The sequence below is a fragment of the Canis lupus genome, chromosome 15 (assembly GCF_048164855.1).
Source record: "Canis lupus baileyi chromosome 15, mCanLup2.hap1, whole genome shotgun sequence".
NCBI classification, from domain to species: Eukaryota; Metazoa; Chordata; class Mammalia; order Carnivora; family Canidae; genus Canis; species Canis lupus.
In genome coordinates, this window is record NC_132852.1 from 28,163,533 (window position 1) to 28,180,987 (window position 17,455).

The 17,455-nt window shown below is 39.6% G+C and overlaps 1 protein-coding gene across 5 annotated transcripts in view; it reads left to right on the forward strand.

Moving 5' to 3' along the window:
* UBXN8 (UBX domain protein 8) overlaps window positions 1-17,455 on the forward strand; it is a 32,112-nt gene that overhangs the window by 12,864 nt on the left and 1,793 nt on the right. For 2 of the 5 annotated variants that reach the window (XM_072776345.1, XM_072776342.1), the window contains 4 exons: window positions 3,801-3,923; window positions 6,698-6,835; window positions 9,000-9,041; window positions 14,953-15,027. In XM_072776345.1, the coding sequence (XP_072632446.1) occupies window positions 3,801-3,923; window positions 6,698-6,835; window positions 9,000-9,041; window positions 14,953-15,027 (378 nt within the window). The remainder of the gene's footprint in view (window positions 1-3,800; window positions 3,924-6,697; window positions 6,836-8,999; window positions 9,042-14,952; window positions 15,028-17,455) is intronic. The other 3 variants (XM_072776344.1, XM_072776346.1, XM_072776343.1) reach the window with 3 other exon arrangements.

Consider the following 17,455-nt stretch of genomic DNA (forward strand, 5'->3'; position numbering starts at 1 on the left):
TTGCAATTGTTTATTTCTGTAAGATTGGTAGTAATAACCTCACATTTCTGATTTAATTATTTGCCTTCTCTTATTCTTTGTCAAGTTAAAGCTTTGTCAGTTTTGTTGATCTTTCAGAGAACCAATTTTGGTTCTGGTTGTTTTTTCTATTCTCTGTTTAGTTCTTTTTTTTTTTTTTTTAAGATTTATTTATTTATTCACGAGAGACACAGACAGAGAGAGGCAGAGACATAGGCAGAGGGAGAAGCAGGCTCTATACAGGGAGCCCGATGTGGGACTCAATCCCGGGACTCTGGGATCACACCCTGAGCGCAGGGCAGATGCTCAACTGCTGAGCCACCCAGGTGTCCCAGTTTGTCCTTTTTACAGTTTGTTTGTTTGTTTATTTATTTATTTATGAGAGACATAGAGAGAGGCAGAGACATATAGGCAGAGGGAGAAGCAGGCTCCATGCCGGGAGCCTGACGTGGGACTCGATCCCGGGACTCCAGGATCGCGCCCTGGGCCAAAGGCAGACGCCAAACCGCTGAGCCACCCAGGGATCCCCTTTTTACAGTTTTTTAAAGTGTAAAGATAACTTGTTGATTTAAAATCATTCTTGGGAAACCTGGGTGGCTCAGCGGTTTGGCGTCTGCCTTTGGCCCAGGGCGCGATCCTGGAGTCCCGGGATCGAGTCCCACGTCAGGCTCCCGGCATGGAGCCTGCTTCTCCCGCCTCCTGTGTCTCTGCCTCTCTCTCTCTCTATGTCTCTCATGAATAAATAAATAAAATCTTAAAAATAAAAATAAATAAAATCATTCTTCTTTAATTAGATGTTCATAGCTATAACTTTCCTTTTTAGCATTGCTTTTGCCATATCCTATTCAAGATTGTGTTTGCTGTCTAGGAATTACATTTACTATGGATGATTATCTAACACTTACTTCTTGACCTTGAACTGTAAGCACTCAGGTAGTTAGCAGATTGATGATTAACCTTTGTGAAAGAGGAGACTCCTGTGGACTTCCACCTAAATATTAAAAACAAACTTTTTTCTTTTTTTTTTTAAAGATTTATTTATTTATTAATTCAGAGAGAGCGAAGAGAGAGGCAGAGACACAGGCAGAGGGAGAAGCAGGCTCCATGCAGGGAGCCTGATGTGGGACTCTATCCCCGGTCTCAAGGATCACACCCCAGGCTGCAGGTGGCGGTAAACCGCTGCGCCACCGGGGCTGCCCCTAAAAACAAACTTTTTAAAAAAAATTTTATTTATTTATTCATGAGAGACACAGAGAGGCAGGCAGAGACATACGCAGAGGGAGAAGCAAGCTCCAAGCAGGGAGCCCGATGTGGGACTCGATCCCAGGACCGTGGGATCACGCCCTGAGCTGAAGGCAGACGCTCAACCGCTGAGCCACCCTGGTGTCCCTAAAAACATAAACTCTTTACAAAGGCCTTAGTACAAGGACATTAATATTTTGAAAGCTATCAACTTGTTTTCAATTTGTTATCAACGTGTTTCAACATCTAAACAACTTGTTCTTCTGGTGAACAAATGATTCCTTTTTAAGTAAACAAGTGAAGGTTGAAAACAAATCACAAGAGTAAAAGTCTATGTATTTGTTAGGGGTTGGGAGATTACTACACGTGTAACTACCCTGATCTGAATTTAGAACAGTAAGTGTTGTTGTGAGATCTTTTTGTAAGAAGCTCTCTTGTAAATATTTGAACTTTTGAAGCTTAATGTTATTTCCTGTGGAAGTAACTATTAATTGTAAAGCCTTCCATGATAATTAGTATTATAATTACATCTAGGGGCCAACTATCTGTAATTGGCATGGGTAATTCCTAAGGGTATGTAAAGTTAGGATTCTTTAGTTTGGCAAAAGTCTTTAACTCATTGAAGTTCTCTCTTTGGACAAAAGAAAATTAATAAATCAGTATCTTGGTATAGTCTGTGTGCATGGTGAAGTGCCCAACTTGTACAGATGCATACCTGCTGATAAATAAAATTTTGAGGCTTCGCATTGTAAAAAGGTAAGTCTTCTCTTCTGACACTTGATTGATAGTTTGATTTGGCACAGAATTGCAGATTGAAAATCACTAGAATTTTGAGATACTGCGCCATTAAACCTCAAAATTCCAGTGTGGTTTTTCAGGTTCCATTTTCTCTGTTAATTGTAGTCTCCATTTTTTGTGTTGGAGACTTTAATCGTGTGGTAATCCTTGGCTCTGTCCTTTGAGCTTTAAGAAAGATGCACCAAAAAGTTATTTGATGGAATATGCATCTGTAAAATTTCATCAAGCTTTGGATTCTTTAATGTTTGTAAGTTGCACTTAAATAAAACAAAAGGAAAATAAAGCTAATTGGAATTTCTGTGTATGGGGGCAGGGTTTGATGGTTGTCTGCTGGTGTCGGGTGTACACCAGTTTACCCTTTGGGTCATGGAGGAGTAGTTTAACTTTGTCATTGTCTCTTTGTTCTTTTGCCATTCACCTTCTCCAGAAGGGGCACCTCTATTCTCTCACCTTGGGAGCGAAAGCCCGACTGGCAGCAGTCTGAGTCAAGTGGGGAAGGCGGCTGGGAGTCTCAATTGTCGATCTGTACATTTTCATGTACAACGTGCTTCCAGTTTGCACTCCTGCTCGCACTCGGCCTGGGATCTGGGACTCTCGAGCCTCTCTGGTTTATATTCCCAGAGAATAAACCTTCCATCCTTGGGTATGCAGTAGGGTACTGGGTGTGGGGGTCCAAAAGTTCTTTTCCCTTTTTACCTCCCTTTTTTCCTTCAGATGCAAAGACATCTGTGGTTCACTACAATCTCATCATTGGTTGATGTGTGGCTTCCTCCGCCACTCCCCATTTTCAGCTCTGCACCTCACCCCACATCCCAGCCATGGTATGTGGTGTGTCTTCTTCCTAAATTGTTCTGCATCTGTGGAGCACTCTGGCTTTCTTTTTCCTGTGCTCCTCTTCTGCAGACACTTAGGCTGCAGCTTTCTCACTGTGTGCTATCAGTTACCCCACTCCTCCATAGGTCCTTACACACAGTGGGTTTGGTGCCTGTAGTATTTCTTTGTTTCACCAGTGATGGAATTTAGGTTTCTCTTTCTTGTTTCTTGGTTTTAGGGATGAGTTTCAAGAGGAGAAGGAGGCAGAAATAATTTCACGGTGTCATCTTAAAACCAGACTCTCCATTTCTTTTAAGTCCAAAAATATGTTTAACTTTCCTATGATTAAGCTATTCAGTGAACGTTCTTCCAAGTGACTTCATGTGTTGGGCATCATGCCTTCAACAGATGGTGTTGATGTGAAGCTCCTAGAAGTCAAGAATCACATCCTATGCATCTTTATGTCCCTAACACCTAGTAGTTTTCATTGCATTGAAGATACAGTCAAGGGGCACCTGATTGGCTCAGTTGGTGGAGCACAGAATTTGTGATCTCTTGATCTCAGGGTTGTGAGTTCAAGCCCTACGTTGGGTGTAGAGATGACTTAAAAATAAATGACTTAAAAGTCATTTTTAATTACTTAAAAAACAAAATCTTATTAAAACAAAAAGAAATGAAAACACACTAAAGGCTATAGAGACAGACTTCCAGATAAACATAAATATAGAACATTTGTTTTTATCTGCATTATGTATAAATGTAGATTTTTAGAGAGTACTGTAAACATGGAAGATGCTGCTTTTTTGGCAAAATTGAGTTAGTGTGAAAACCCAGTTTCTTCACCTGGTTCTTTATCTTCATAACTTTATAGACGTAAAATCTTAGGAATGTTAAAGTAACAATGCCTCATTTATTTTTTTTTTGAACAGGCCAGCAGATACATAGAGAATGTTCTAAAACCTCACCAGGAAATGAAATTGAGAAAACTGGAAGAGCGCTTTTATCAGATGACAGGTGAAACCTGGAAGTTAAGCACCGGTCATAAACTTGGGGTTAGAAAATAATTCTCACTCTTTTCTTGAATTCTCATATATATGCAACATATGTATATTACATACAACGTATAATGTATATCACATATATTTTTAAAGATTTTATTTATTTATTCATGGAAGACACAGAGAAGAGAGAGAAGCAGAGACACAGGCAGAGAGAGAAGCAGGCTCTATGCAGGGAGCCCGACATGGGACTTGATCCCGGGACTCCCAGGATCATGCCCTGGGCCAAAGGCAGGCTCTAAACCGCTGAGCCACCCAGGTGTCCCATCATATATATTGATTTTTAAAAATTTTCAAATGATGTTAAACTGCTAGTATGGTCTGTTTTTTAGGAGTCTTTATTTATTATGATTGTATATAGAGCATATTTGTGTGTTGAAGGGCTAATTAAGTGCTTTTGTTGCCCAAAGAGTGTATAACTTAGATGCCTGAGAAGCTCTCACATAAGGTAGTCTTTGAGAAAACTGTTGATCAGTCACCATATGTTTTATGAGGAAATTCAGATCTTTCCTTAAGTAAGATCTTCCTGGTACTATAAACTCACATGATACTCATTATGTTTGGCTTTGTTTCTATAAAGTCAAATTAACTATTGACTCTTTTTTGCTTTTGGCATTGTGTATGAACTTGTCATTTGCTACTGGAAGTTTACAATTTCAAGGTTTTTTTTTTTTTTTTTTTTAGATTTTATTTATTCATGAGAGACACAGAGAGAAAGGCAGAGACGTAGGCAGAGGGAGAAGCAGGCTCCATGCAGGGAGCCCAATGTGGGACTCATTCCCAGGACTCCAGGATCATGCCCTGGGCCAAACGCAGGTGCTCAACTGCTGAGCCACCCAGGTGTCCCAACAATTTCAAGTTTTGTTACAGAGGAAAAGGGATATTCATAAAGGAGTGAAGTTTTAGAGTAACTGGTCACAGATTTTATGTATAAAGTCATATCTGTCCTAAACACTTTTTGGGGTTTTGTTTCTTTTTTGCTTTCTGTTTCTATCATGCCTTTTACCATCTTGTAAAGAAAATGATCCTGTAAAGGTTAGCAAGATTCTTATAGTGAAGCAGAATCAGTTTTTATTCATTTTGTAATGCTAAATAGGTAATAAAGCAATCAAGAGTGAGTAATGAAATTACTGTGAAAGATGTGCAACGTGAAATGCACCTGCTCTGGGGAGTGATTTCACTTCTGAGTCTGTCTTCTGTTTGTTTTTTTGGTGTTGGACACTGACAGCCTGATTTTAGCTGGCCACATCTTTTTTGGAAATGGTCACAGTGTGAATTAGTCATTCTGCCCCTTGCTTTTAGCCTTGTGTCTTCATGGCACTACTAGTATATATTTTATTTTATTTACTTATTCATGAGAGAATAAGTAGACTTGGGCAGAGGGAGAAGCAGGCTCCCTGCAGGAAGCCTGATGTGGGACTGGATCCCAGGACCCCAGGATCATGCCCTGAGCCAAAGGCAGACCTCAACCACTGAGTCACCCATGTGTTCCTCTAGCATATATTTTAATCTAGTTAGCGAGGACAAGAAGTCAGGGACAGAGCAGACCGTTGCCATTGTTATGACTTAAGGTTCTTAGGACAATTAATTGAGAATGTGAGAATTGGAATGTTAATTGCTAAGAGGAGGTATGGGCATCAGCTGAAACCTGGCAATTTGTAGTCAGACAGCCTAAGTTTGGCCAGTTAATTATTGAGCATAAAAACCTCCTGATTCCCATTGACCTTGCTTCTTCCAAGTTTTCTTAGGGCAAAGGAATGGGGGAAAAGCCCACTAAAATGGTGGCCTTTTTAATCCGATGAAGGGAACATTTACAGGTCAGTAGATTGGCAAAAAGGCATTATTGAGCTAATAAATGTATCTGAGAATTTGACAATTTTTTTGCGTGTGAAAAAGTTTTAATGAATAATATTAATAAAGTAATCTTTATGATTTCTGGAATAAAATCCTTTTCCTTCTAAAGTGATTAATTCAAAAGAAAGGTCAGAGTTTGAATTTGAGAACAAAATACGTTCATATATAACTAAAATATGTTTATATATGACAGGGCCACGTTCAGCTATGAAAGTATTGCTGGTCACATACAGACATGTTTTTATGTACATGCTCTATTTCCACAGCCTTTTAAGGCATAATCCCTTGCACTAGTCTTGCTTCCTTTCATGAAAGGAGAAAACGATATTCAGATTTTCTTCTTTCTTCCATCCTACTAAAAAACTTGGGGATCTGTTAAAATGGAAGAAGCTGTCTTGGCCTATCTATCAGAGAGAGCCCCAGAGCTAGATAAGGGTAGTTTCCACAAGATGTTAAACTCCATGTTTTCTTGTCTAAGGAGATATACCTTAAATTTCTGGGCCTAATAATGACTAAATTATTTTTTTTTTAATTTTTATTTTATTTATTTATGATAGTCACAGAGAGAGAGAGAGGGAGGCAGAGAGAGAAGCAGGCTCCATGCACCGGGAGCCTGATGTGGGATTCGATCCCGGGTCTCCAGGATCGTGCTCTGGGCCAAAGGCAGGCGCCAGACCGCTGCGCCACCCAGGGATCCCTATTTTTTTTTTTAAGTAGGCTCCATGCCCAATGTGGGGCTTGAACTCATGACCCTGAGATTAAGAGCTCCATGCTTTATGACTGAGCCACCCAGGCACCCCAACGAAATTCTGTTTTTCTACTGAAATGCCATCATAGTAAAAGAAATAACCACTGTGAATGGAATAAAGGTGGTAATAGAGAGCATTTAGAAATTGTCTGTTATTTTTGACCAGGGTGACGAAGATTTGGGGCTTGAAAATGAGAGCCAGACATCTTTTGAAACATCAAACAGAGAAGCAGCAAAGAGAAGGAACTTGCCTAAGCCTCTAACCAAAATTTCACCATCTGCTGAGCAGCCTACGCAGAAGGAGGTTCATTACCGAATGCCTATTCATTTAATTTTATCAGTGTGCAGTAGGAATATTGTTCTCTGGGCCAGGTGGTATACTGGGTGAAAACTAGGACTGGCTTTTAATCCAGGTGGTATCTTCCCACTATCTTACAAAGGGATCAGCTTCATTGAGAATCACTTTTCCTATTTGCTATTAATGCTGTGAACCCCACATAGAAGGAAGACATGAAAGTAAATGCTAATAGGTTTTGAAGATACTCAGTTTTTGTTTTTAAGATTTTATTTATTTATTCATGAGAGACACAGAGAGAGGCAGAGAGACAGGCAGGGAGAAGCAGGCTCCCCACAAGGAGCCCAATGTGGGACTCGATCCTGGATCCCAGGATCATGCCCTGAGCCAAAGGCAGATGCTCAACTGCTAAGCCACCCTGGCATCCTGAAGATACTCTGTTCTTTTTGATGAAGGAATTCAGTTATGTAGAAATGAAAAATATAATGATTACTAAAGGATACATTCCTGTGGGTATCTAAGACATGATTGGCTCCTATTTAGTAAGTAATTTTTTTTTTAAGATTTTATTTATTCATGAGAGACCAGGAGAGAGAGAGAGAGACTAGGCAGAGGGAGAAGCAGGCTCCATGCAGGAAGCCCAACGAGGGTCTCAATCCTGGGTCACCAGGATCACGCCCTGGGCCAAAGGCAGGTGCCAAACCACTGAGCCACCCAGGGATCCCCAAGATTTTATTTATTTATTAGAGACATAGAGAGAGAGAGAGAGAGAGACATGAGCAGAGGGAGAAGCAGGTTCCATGTGGGGAGCTGAATGTGGGATTCCATCCTGGCACTATGGGATCACGACCTGAGACGAAGACAGATGTCAACCACTGAGCCACCCAGGCGTCCCTAGTGAGTGGGTAATATTATTAACACGTGAGTATCATTTTTCTTAGTGGCCCTCCTAGGAAATGGGTTAGCAACCATTCACTTTGGAACAGTGCTCAGATTTATTATTTCTTCTGTTCTTTTTTTTAAAGATTTTATTTATTTATTCATGAGATACACAGAATGAGAGAGAGATAGAGGCAGAGATAGGCAGAGGGAGAAGCCAGGCTCTCTGCAGGGAGCCCCACGTGGGACTCGATCTTGGGTCTTCAGGATCATGCTCTGGGCTGAAGGCGGCGCTAAACCGCTGAGGCACCCAGGCTGCCCCTATTTCTTCTGTTCTTTACAATCTTCAATCCTGTCTCCTCTCTCTCATTTGGAAGTGGCAAAGGTTGGAAATAAGTCTCTTTGCACTGGCTCTTAGGGAAAATTGGGAGGCCATATATTCCCTGAAAATAGTTTCTCATGTATTGCTTCTGTGTCTGAGGACTCTTGGCCCCTTAATGGGGCATGAAGGGGGCAATCAGGTCACTGAACTATTTCTAGCATTTCACAAAGATCTAATGAATTGTAAGGACTAAGTAAAAATTTAGGATTCTTTGCTTTTTGTTACTAACGTGATTTGTCTCATGTTGATGGTAAATTTTGGTGACTGTCATATGCTTTTGATACCAAAGGAAAACAGATGGTTTATTTGATAAAATGCAATTAATGCTGGTTAGATAAAATGCTATAAAACATGAGTAGTATGAAAAAGCAAAAAGCATCCCCAAAGATGAAATTGTTGGCAACGGTGTTTAATGAGAGAAAATGGTCTGAACACCTGGTTTTGTCATGGATAAGTAAAACTAGGGAAATGTGAGTAAATTGTGAAGACAACCAAAGTGAATGGTAGTTACCCAGCCCCTGACGAGTGCCGATAAAGAAAAATATGCACTTTAACTGTGTATATGTATGAACCTAAATAATTTGGAGTCTGTTAAACTTAATATTTATCCTTTGTTTCTTTAAATATTATATATCTTAGAAAATCATAAAAATAAGATTCTTACATGCACATAGATGGGTAGCTGTCATCTCACATCCTGTTATTATAATCTACTTAGCACAAAGTTGCTTGTCCAAAAATGTTTATTGAGCTCTTTCATATTGTAAATTCTTTATAAATGTCTATTAAAAGACTTCACTAAGCTTAAATGTACCTAAACTCTGTATTAAAAGGAACTCTTCTCACTGTGACTGATTTTTTTTCTTCTTCAAAATATTTACATTCCTCTTACACACCCTCACTTTTCTTTAGGTTCTTAATCTACCTGAAGAACCTCCTGAAGCAGCTGAAGAAGTAAGCTTATTTTTTTTCCTTTGGAAATTAAATATATTCTCTGTTTTCTTTAACATCAAGTGCGTATGTCTGATCTCAGTTTGAGTTTAGAAAGAGAAGAAAGCACCCATGTTTATGCGATCACACTGTAACTAGGCCTGTTTTGAATGTGCTGTAATCTCAACCCCTCCACTCCCGACCTGCTTTGGAGTGGCTGGCTTTACCCTGAAGGGTTTCAGAGCCCTCCCACTGCATCAGGCAGAGGGAGGATACCTGGGCTTTTCTAGAACGTTAGGTCAGCAAAGGAGTTACTTAAACAGAATCAGGATAATAGGATTACTTAAAATTGTGGTTTTCCACTTAAAGTAGAGGAACTAAAGAATGCAGCTACTGTGTAGATGTTTGAATTGAAGGATAGCGTGCAGGTTTGGGGGCAGGGTCTCACTGAACCTCCACTCAGGGTAGAGGAGCCTTCTGCCTGGCGGCTTTGCTATGGTGTCTGCTGCCTTCCTCCAGTTGGCCAGCTGAGTTCCAGATGGGTCTCCAATGTCCTGGGGGCACCTGTCTTTAAAGCCAAAAAGTCCTTCGGGTGAAGGAAAACCTTGATGGTTTTCCATGTTTTAGGGCTCTAAACTGGGCTGTTCTACTCCTTGAAAACCGGTTTTGAGGCTGCCAGGAAAGCCACTGGGAGGGTCTCATTTTTATCAACACATTCTCAGCAATTCAGTTGAGTACATTGGACATCTGAGGAAAATCCCAAAGTCATACAAAAATAGAGACAATGAAGTGTACAATCCAGATCCTGACCCTCCAGGAGAAACACAATTAAAAAAAGAAAAACAACTTCTAATTCCTTTCTGTGATATCCAACAAATTCAAGTCTGTGATTTGTCCATCCTGACCTGCACACTCTATATTCTCACTTCTCATCAAGCACTGGGTTGGTATCCATGACGACCATTTATAACACAGAAGTAATTAAATATAGCTCAGGATTGACAGGGAATACCTGTCTATGAATTTACTTTTTTATGAATTTACTCTTGGCTTTAAAACACATAACTTCAGTCCTACAGGACAGCAGTCTGTCACCAAAGGTGCATGGATCACAGAGGTCATGTTGTCAATGCGTGCTTTATTTAAATTGCACCTTTTTTGTGATGGTGGGTAGCAGTCAGGTGTTTCTTGAGGATCTCAGCTCTATGACCCTATAAGCTTTAGAAACCTCTGTCACAAAAAAAAAAAAAAAAAGAAAGAAAGAAAAAGAAAAAAAAAAAGAAACCTCTAACAGGCAAGCCAATACTACTACCCTTTTTATAAGTTATTTATGGCCATTCCATTTTGGTTCTTCTCTAACCTTTTCTAATACTTGATAGATGGTATTTTGTGTTTACTCATTAAAGTGCTCGTCAGAGTCATAGAATGAACCTCAAAAACCATCTCATCCCATCTCCTTCCCTAAAGCTGAAGGCACAGGTGGGAAGCGTCCCCGGTGCCTGCTGGGAGATCTCAGCCTCTGCTCTTCCCGTATTCATTCTGTAAGCAACACTGTCCCTACCTCTTTCTCCCTGCTTTGGCTCTATACTCATTTTTGGTCCTCTTAGCTCTGTTTTTGGTAAATAAAGTCAATAAAATTATGGCAAATAATCGTTACATAAAGTGACATGTAACATATATGTACCACATGTATATATTGTATTAATCATTGCGGTCGACTTTGAGATTTCATAATAAGATTTTGTCAAGAATGCCACTAATGGGCAGCTGGTACTACTTGATATTTTTACGTTGTAGCCTGTTCTACATTACATGAGAAAAACTGTGTGTGACATGATGCCTATAGCTTACACTGCTGGATGATACACAGGAGAGTAAATCATAACAGCTCTCATCACAAGGAAAATCTTTTTGTTTGTTTCTTTTTATTTTATCTATATAAGAACCTGTTATCATTTCACAATATATGTAAATCAAACCACCTTAAACTCATACAGTGATGTATGTCAGTTATTTCTCAAACTAGCGAGAAAAAAGAAAAATATATAAATATTAAAATATTTTTATCAGTCCTCATTGGGGAGGTATTTTCTATCTGTGCAGTTGCTGTTATTTGTAGATTTCTAAGAATTCAATGCAAAAATCCTTAATTCCCACCAACCATTCTCAGGCTGTTAATTTTCCTTCCATAGATGACTTTAAATGTCCCATTCCATCTTTCATTGACTTAGATCTTGTTAATCCTACCTTTGATCTAAAGACCTGCTTCTGGGCAGTTAGTGTGGTCCCTTTGGACTTCTCTGCCTGGCTTTTGCCCTCCTTCACAGCCAACTTACTCAGAATGATGAAAACGGGCACCTGGGTGGCTCAGTTACTTACGCATCCGACTTGATTTCCTCTCAGGTCATGATCTCAGGGTTGTGGGATTGTGCCCCGCATTGGGCTCTGTGCTCAGCGGGGAGACTGCCTGACCCTCTGCCCTCCCTGCACCCCCATTCTCAGAAAAATATGATTTAAAAAAAAAAGTTAAAAACGAGAGAAAGCATTCTCTTTTGAGGAGTATGCCTTTCCAACCTATCCTATCACCCTAATAAAGTGTTTTCAGAGTAAAACAGGCATGCCTGAAGTAGAGAACGAGAGATACACCATGTTACTCAAGATTTTAGGATATTTATCTTTGTTAAGTTATGTAGTCCTCTTGGCTAAATGCTGTTTCCTATTTTGTCAGCTTAACAGTTTTGCTCTGGCAACTAACAGTCATTACCTATCATATTGCATTATTATCCCCTATCATCATATATTAAGTTTGCCTCCATCATAACAAATATGTGTGTGTGTGTGTGTGTGTATATATATTTTTTAAAATTATCCCTCCACCCTCATCCCCCTATAACAAATATATTTTAATCCCTAAGTTATATAACTGTTTTATGAATACAAATAATTTTACCTTTAGAGATGCTGGAAATTATGATTTTCATGAAATCTCTTATTTCCTTATTAAAGTTAGTCCCATTAAATGTCTGGTGTCACCCACAGAATAGAGAAACATCTTTATAATTCTGTATTGCTAAGGGAAGGGACTAACTTTTTTTTAAATTATATATTTGAGACAGAGAACACAAGCAAGGAGGAGAGGGAGAAGCAGATTCCCCACTGAGCAGGGAACACATGGGGCCTGATCCTAGGGCCCTGAGATCATGACCTGAGCCAAAGACAGACACTTAACTGAGCCACCTAGGTTGCCCCCTAAGATTAATTTAAAAGGTTTTCAGAACTAGATGGAGCTTTTACTATATATGTATGTATATTCCTGTATATGGTAGCTGTGACTCTATGATAGTGAGCCATAAGAAATTCCTATTCTGGTGGAAGGCTGCTTGGATTTAGGAGTGGACTAATAGATGAGCAAACTAATGACTCCATGGATTTCTGATAGGAAAGGGAAATATTTTGAAATATAAGTAATGCTATTCTCGCTTGAGCAGTACACTCTGACTTTTTTAAGTGCCTGTTATTTATTTAGTATTGCAACCATCCATAGAGTTCTAAAATAATATGGTAAGAATTTAGAAATGAGAGGAGGGGCACCTGAGTGGCTCAGTTGGTTAAGCATCTGCTTCTGGCTCCAGCACCCAGGTCAGGCCCTGGGCTCAGCAGGGAGTCTGCTTCTCCTTCCCGTGGCCTCTCCCACCCCCATTCAAATGCATGCACATATGCGCTCGCTCTCTCTCTCTCTCTGCCTCTCAAACAGATAAAATTTTTAAAAAATAAGTGAGTGGGGCAGCTGGGTGGCTTAGGGATTTAGCGCCGCCTTCAGCCCAGGACATGATCCTGGAGACCCCGGATCGAGTCCCACGTCGGGCTCCCTGCATGGAACCTGCTTCTCCCTCTGCCTGTGTCTCTGCCTCTCTCTCTCTTTCTCTGTGTCTCTCATGAATAAATGAATAAAATCTTTAAAAAAAAATAAGTGAGTAGAGGAAATAAGTCCTGGTAGTCTAGAATCCAGAATATTTACCAGATATAACTTATACTTTTAAATTGAAAAGACAATAACTATAGAATTGAAGATGACTTGAAAATTTTGTAAATCATTATGTAACTATATTACCATCAACTATTTTCACTATGTATACTATCTTTCATTTTAAGGAGTCCCTGGGAATCAAATTTTAATTATTCCTGCTGCTTTTAAAAAAAATATTTAAAAAATTTTAAGTGATCTCTACACCTAGCGTAGGGTTTGAACTTGATCAATAGTCAGGTGCTCCACAGACTGAGCCAGCCAGCTATCCTTGCTGCCACTTTTAATTTAGATTTCATTTAACAATCTGTGTTTGGCATAATGATTTACTTTCCAATTTGGATTGTGTTCCCCTGTTCATTTGTCAGTCCATACGCTGTCAGTAACATTAGGAGAAATGGCACAACCAACTTTCATAGTAATTGTAGTAACAGAAGAATTCTAGATTTCAAACAATGATAGTTGATTTCCCTTGAGTAATCTAATCATAATGGGAAACATTAATTCACTATAATATATATTTTTAATTCACTAGATTTTAACCCTAGTTTCTCATAAGCCATTTGGCTTTAATTCTGCTTCCAGATCATTAACCTTTGAACGAAACCTCACTATAAAGGTTAAATTTTGTTGTTTCTAAAAATAAGCAAAATTGGCTTTTAATCTGTGATTTAGTTGTTTTGTGATTTTTTTATTATAAAACTTATTAGAAGTACTAACAACACAGCATTGCACTGGTTTGGATATGAATCAGATACCTACTTGAATGGAAATATTTTCTAACATGGCTTTCCTGTGGAGGATAGGTGCTGCTGCAAAACCACCATTTCTATGTCCTATGATGCCTGCATAACTCCCAAGACAGTTATGATAATGTTAACCATAAGAAAGGGTTTCCTGACAGTTATTTTTTAATAAAAGAAAAAAATGACTACTTTTTTTTAAATGTCTTTTATTTTATTTTTTTTAATATTCTATTTATTTATTCATTAGAAACACAGCGAGAGAGAGAGGCAGAGACACAGGCAGAGGGAGAAGCAGGCTCCGTGCAGGGAGCCCGACATGGGACTTGATCCCGGGTCTTCAGGATCACGCCCTGAGCTGAAGGCGGCGCTAAACTGCTGAGCCACCGGGGCTGCCCTTTAAATGTCTTTTAATATTAACTAGCCATTTGCAAGCTCTTTTTAGCTATTTAACTGTTGACTCAAGGAGAAATGATGGGGGAAACTCAGTACATAATGCAGATAGAGCAGGAGCTCTATCCCAGCTCCTAGGACCAACTCCAGGCTGGAATGATAGAGTAACTTGGGAAACTGTTTCCTTCCAGTCCAGTGTTTTTCTTGTCTCTAGACTGGGATGGCACAGGATCTTCTTGGTTTGGTAGATGAATTTTTGAAGCCCACGTGCAGCCTTGATACCATCTGGACAGACAGAAGCATGTAGTTTCTGTTGTCCTCTCTGGAGGGCTTTGTCACTGATCTCCATCAGTAGGAAGATGTTCTTCCATTTCAGAAGGCATTTTTATATTCAGAGTGAATTTTATGTGGATCTTTATGTTGGCCTACTACTCTCAGAGCTAAATGCCTACAAACCCCCCACACAAACTGTTTAGAATTATGGACGTTTCACAAGAGTAGCAATTTTGGAATTGCAAGAGCAGTGCACTGGAATTCTTTTTTTTATCATTTTTTAAAAAGATTTTATTTATTTATTCATGACAGACATGGAGAGAGAGAGAGAGAGGCAGAGACACAGGCAGAGGGAGAAGCAGGCTCCGTGCAGGGAGCCCAACACAGGACTCAATCCCAGGTCCCCAGGATCACACCCGGGGCCGAGGGCAGTGCTAAACCACTGGGTCACCAGGGCAGCCCTATGCACTGGAATTCTTATTTGAACATTTTTACTCGTTAGGTAGTTACTGTTGCTCTCCGATGTCCAAGCGGGAATGTCCTGAGAAGAAGATTTTTGAAGTCTTGCAGTTCACAGGTGAGGAAATCCCTATTTTGAGAAATGCTTTTGTTGAATTTGACAGTAATTTACTCTCATGCAGTGGGGGAGGTATTACCACTTTCTTGTCTGGTACTCCCTTCAGGTGAGGGTAGAGGGGATTATATGTACTCTGTGTTGCAGAAATTTGATAATTCGGCATGCTGGATCTTTCTGAATTGTGATTGCAACACTTCTTTTTTTTCAGTTCTTTTCCTATTTTTTGTTTTTGTTATTAATTACTTTTTCACAGCTTGGTAGATATGATGCTTTCAAATCCAGGCACCTGTGGTGCTTAGTCAGTAGAGCGTCTGCCTTCCACTCAGGTCATGATCCCAGGGATTGAGCTCTGCATCAGACTCCCTGCTCAGTGGGAAGCCTGCTTCTCCCTCTGCTACCCTCTTGCTATCTCTGTCTCCCTCTCAAATAAATAAAATCTTTAAAAAGACAAGATGCTTTCAAATCTCTATGTGATTTTTAGATCATTCCTTAGGGGTTCTTTTTTTCTCTTAAAATCAATGCTGTATTCATTAGCCATATTCTGGAAAATCTAGAAAAATAGAAAATAGAAAAAAGACTTGATCTGCTGTTTGACACCAAGGCAGATTGCTAATATTTTGGCATATTTCTACTTTTAAGCACACTTAAGTTTGCATTTTATTAGAAATATGTCTAAACACTCCAAAAAAAGAAAAAAAAGTATGTCTAAACAGTTTTCTGTCCTGATTGTTGGATTTAGCCATCTATGAAGAGCATGCTGAGAACTATAATGGAAAATATTGAAGGATTTGACTACATAGAAATGCAAAATTCTTTTTTTTTTTTTTAAGATTAAATCTGGGGGAAAAAAAAGATTTTTTTTATCTGGAACACCTGGGTGGCTCAGCAGTTTAGAGCCTATCCTGCCTTCAGCCCAGGGCGTGATCCTGGAGTCCCGGGATCGAGTCCCACACCACATCGGGCTCCCTGCATGGAGCCTGCTTCTTCCTCTGCCTGTGTCTCTGCCTCTCTCTCTCTCTCTCTCCCTCTCTGTGTGTCCCTCATGAATAAATAAATAAAATCTTTTAAAAAATATAAAGATTTTATTTATCTGAGAGAGACAGAGATAGCAACAGAGATAGCGAGAGAGAGCATGAGCCAGGGAGGAGAGAGAGAAGTAGGCTCCCCGCTGAGCAGGGAGCCCAACATGGGACTGGATCCCAGGACCCCAGGATCATGATCGGAGCTGAAGGCAGATGCTCAACCAACTGAGCCACTCAAGTGCCCTGAAATGTAAAATTCTATAAAGGAAAGGTTAAGGAGCGCCTGGGTCACTCAGTTGGTTGAACATCTGCCTTTGGCTCTGGCTCTGGGATCAAGCCCCACATCAGGCCCCCTGCCCAGGGGAGAGTCTGCTTCCCCCTCTTCCTTTGCCCCTCCCTACCACTTGTGATTTCTCTCTCAAATAAATAAAATCTTGTTTTAAAAAAAGAGAGAAAGTTCATAAAACTAAAACTTCAGAAAAAAATATTTTACATCTATATATGATAGTCATTTCTTTATGATGAGGTATTGTACAAATCAAGGAAATTAGTAGAATGGCAGATAAAAAAAAAATGAAGGATTTCCTAAAGAAAAAAACAAGTGACATCAAAAATTTTGGCCTTACTTAGAATCAAAGATGTGCAAACTGAAATGGGACACAATTTTCTACCTATTAGATTGTTGTAGATTAAAAAGATGAGTACGCAGTTTTGGCCTGTGTGTGGAGAAAACAGTGATTCTCCTTAATTGTTCATGTGAATATAAATTGGGCCTCTGTTCCTAAGGATAATTAATCTTTATATCTTTTGGTTCATTAATTTTTTTTTAAGATTTTATTTATTTGAGAGAGAGAGCCAGAGAAGACAAGCAGGGTGGGGAAGGGCAGAGGGAAGAGAAGCAGGTACCCCGCTGAGCAAAGAGCCTGATGTAGGGCTCTATCCCAAGACTGTGGGATCCTGACCTGAGCTGAAGGCAGGCACTTAACTGACTGAGCCACTCAGGTGCTCCCATTAATTTCATTATGAGAATCTATTCTATGGAAATAAGTGAAATGATCAAAGGTGTGTGTTTATATAGGGATTGGTTGAATTAAGGCATATCCAAATATTGGAAAATTACGAAGCTTTATGACCTAGATGTATGTTTATTTTTTTATTTTTTTAGATGTATGTTTATTACATGGAATATCAGTAGATTCTTCGATGGTGGTTACCCGGAGAAGTCAGAGATTATCTATAATTGAGTATCTGTAATTGATACTCTAGCTTCCCCCAAGAACATTCTAGGATCCAGCTTTCTTCCGAAAGCAGCAAACAGCCGTTTGGCAGACACTTTTAAACAGTAGTACCTGGAAGTTTTGACAGTTACTGTGGAAATCTTCATAACAGGAAATGTCCTCAATTTA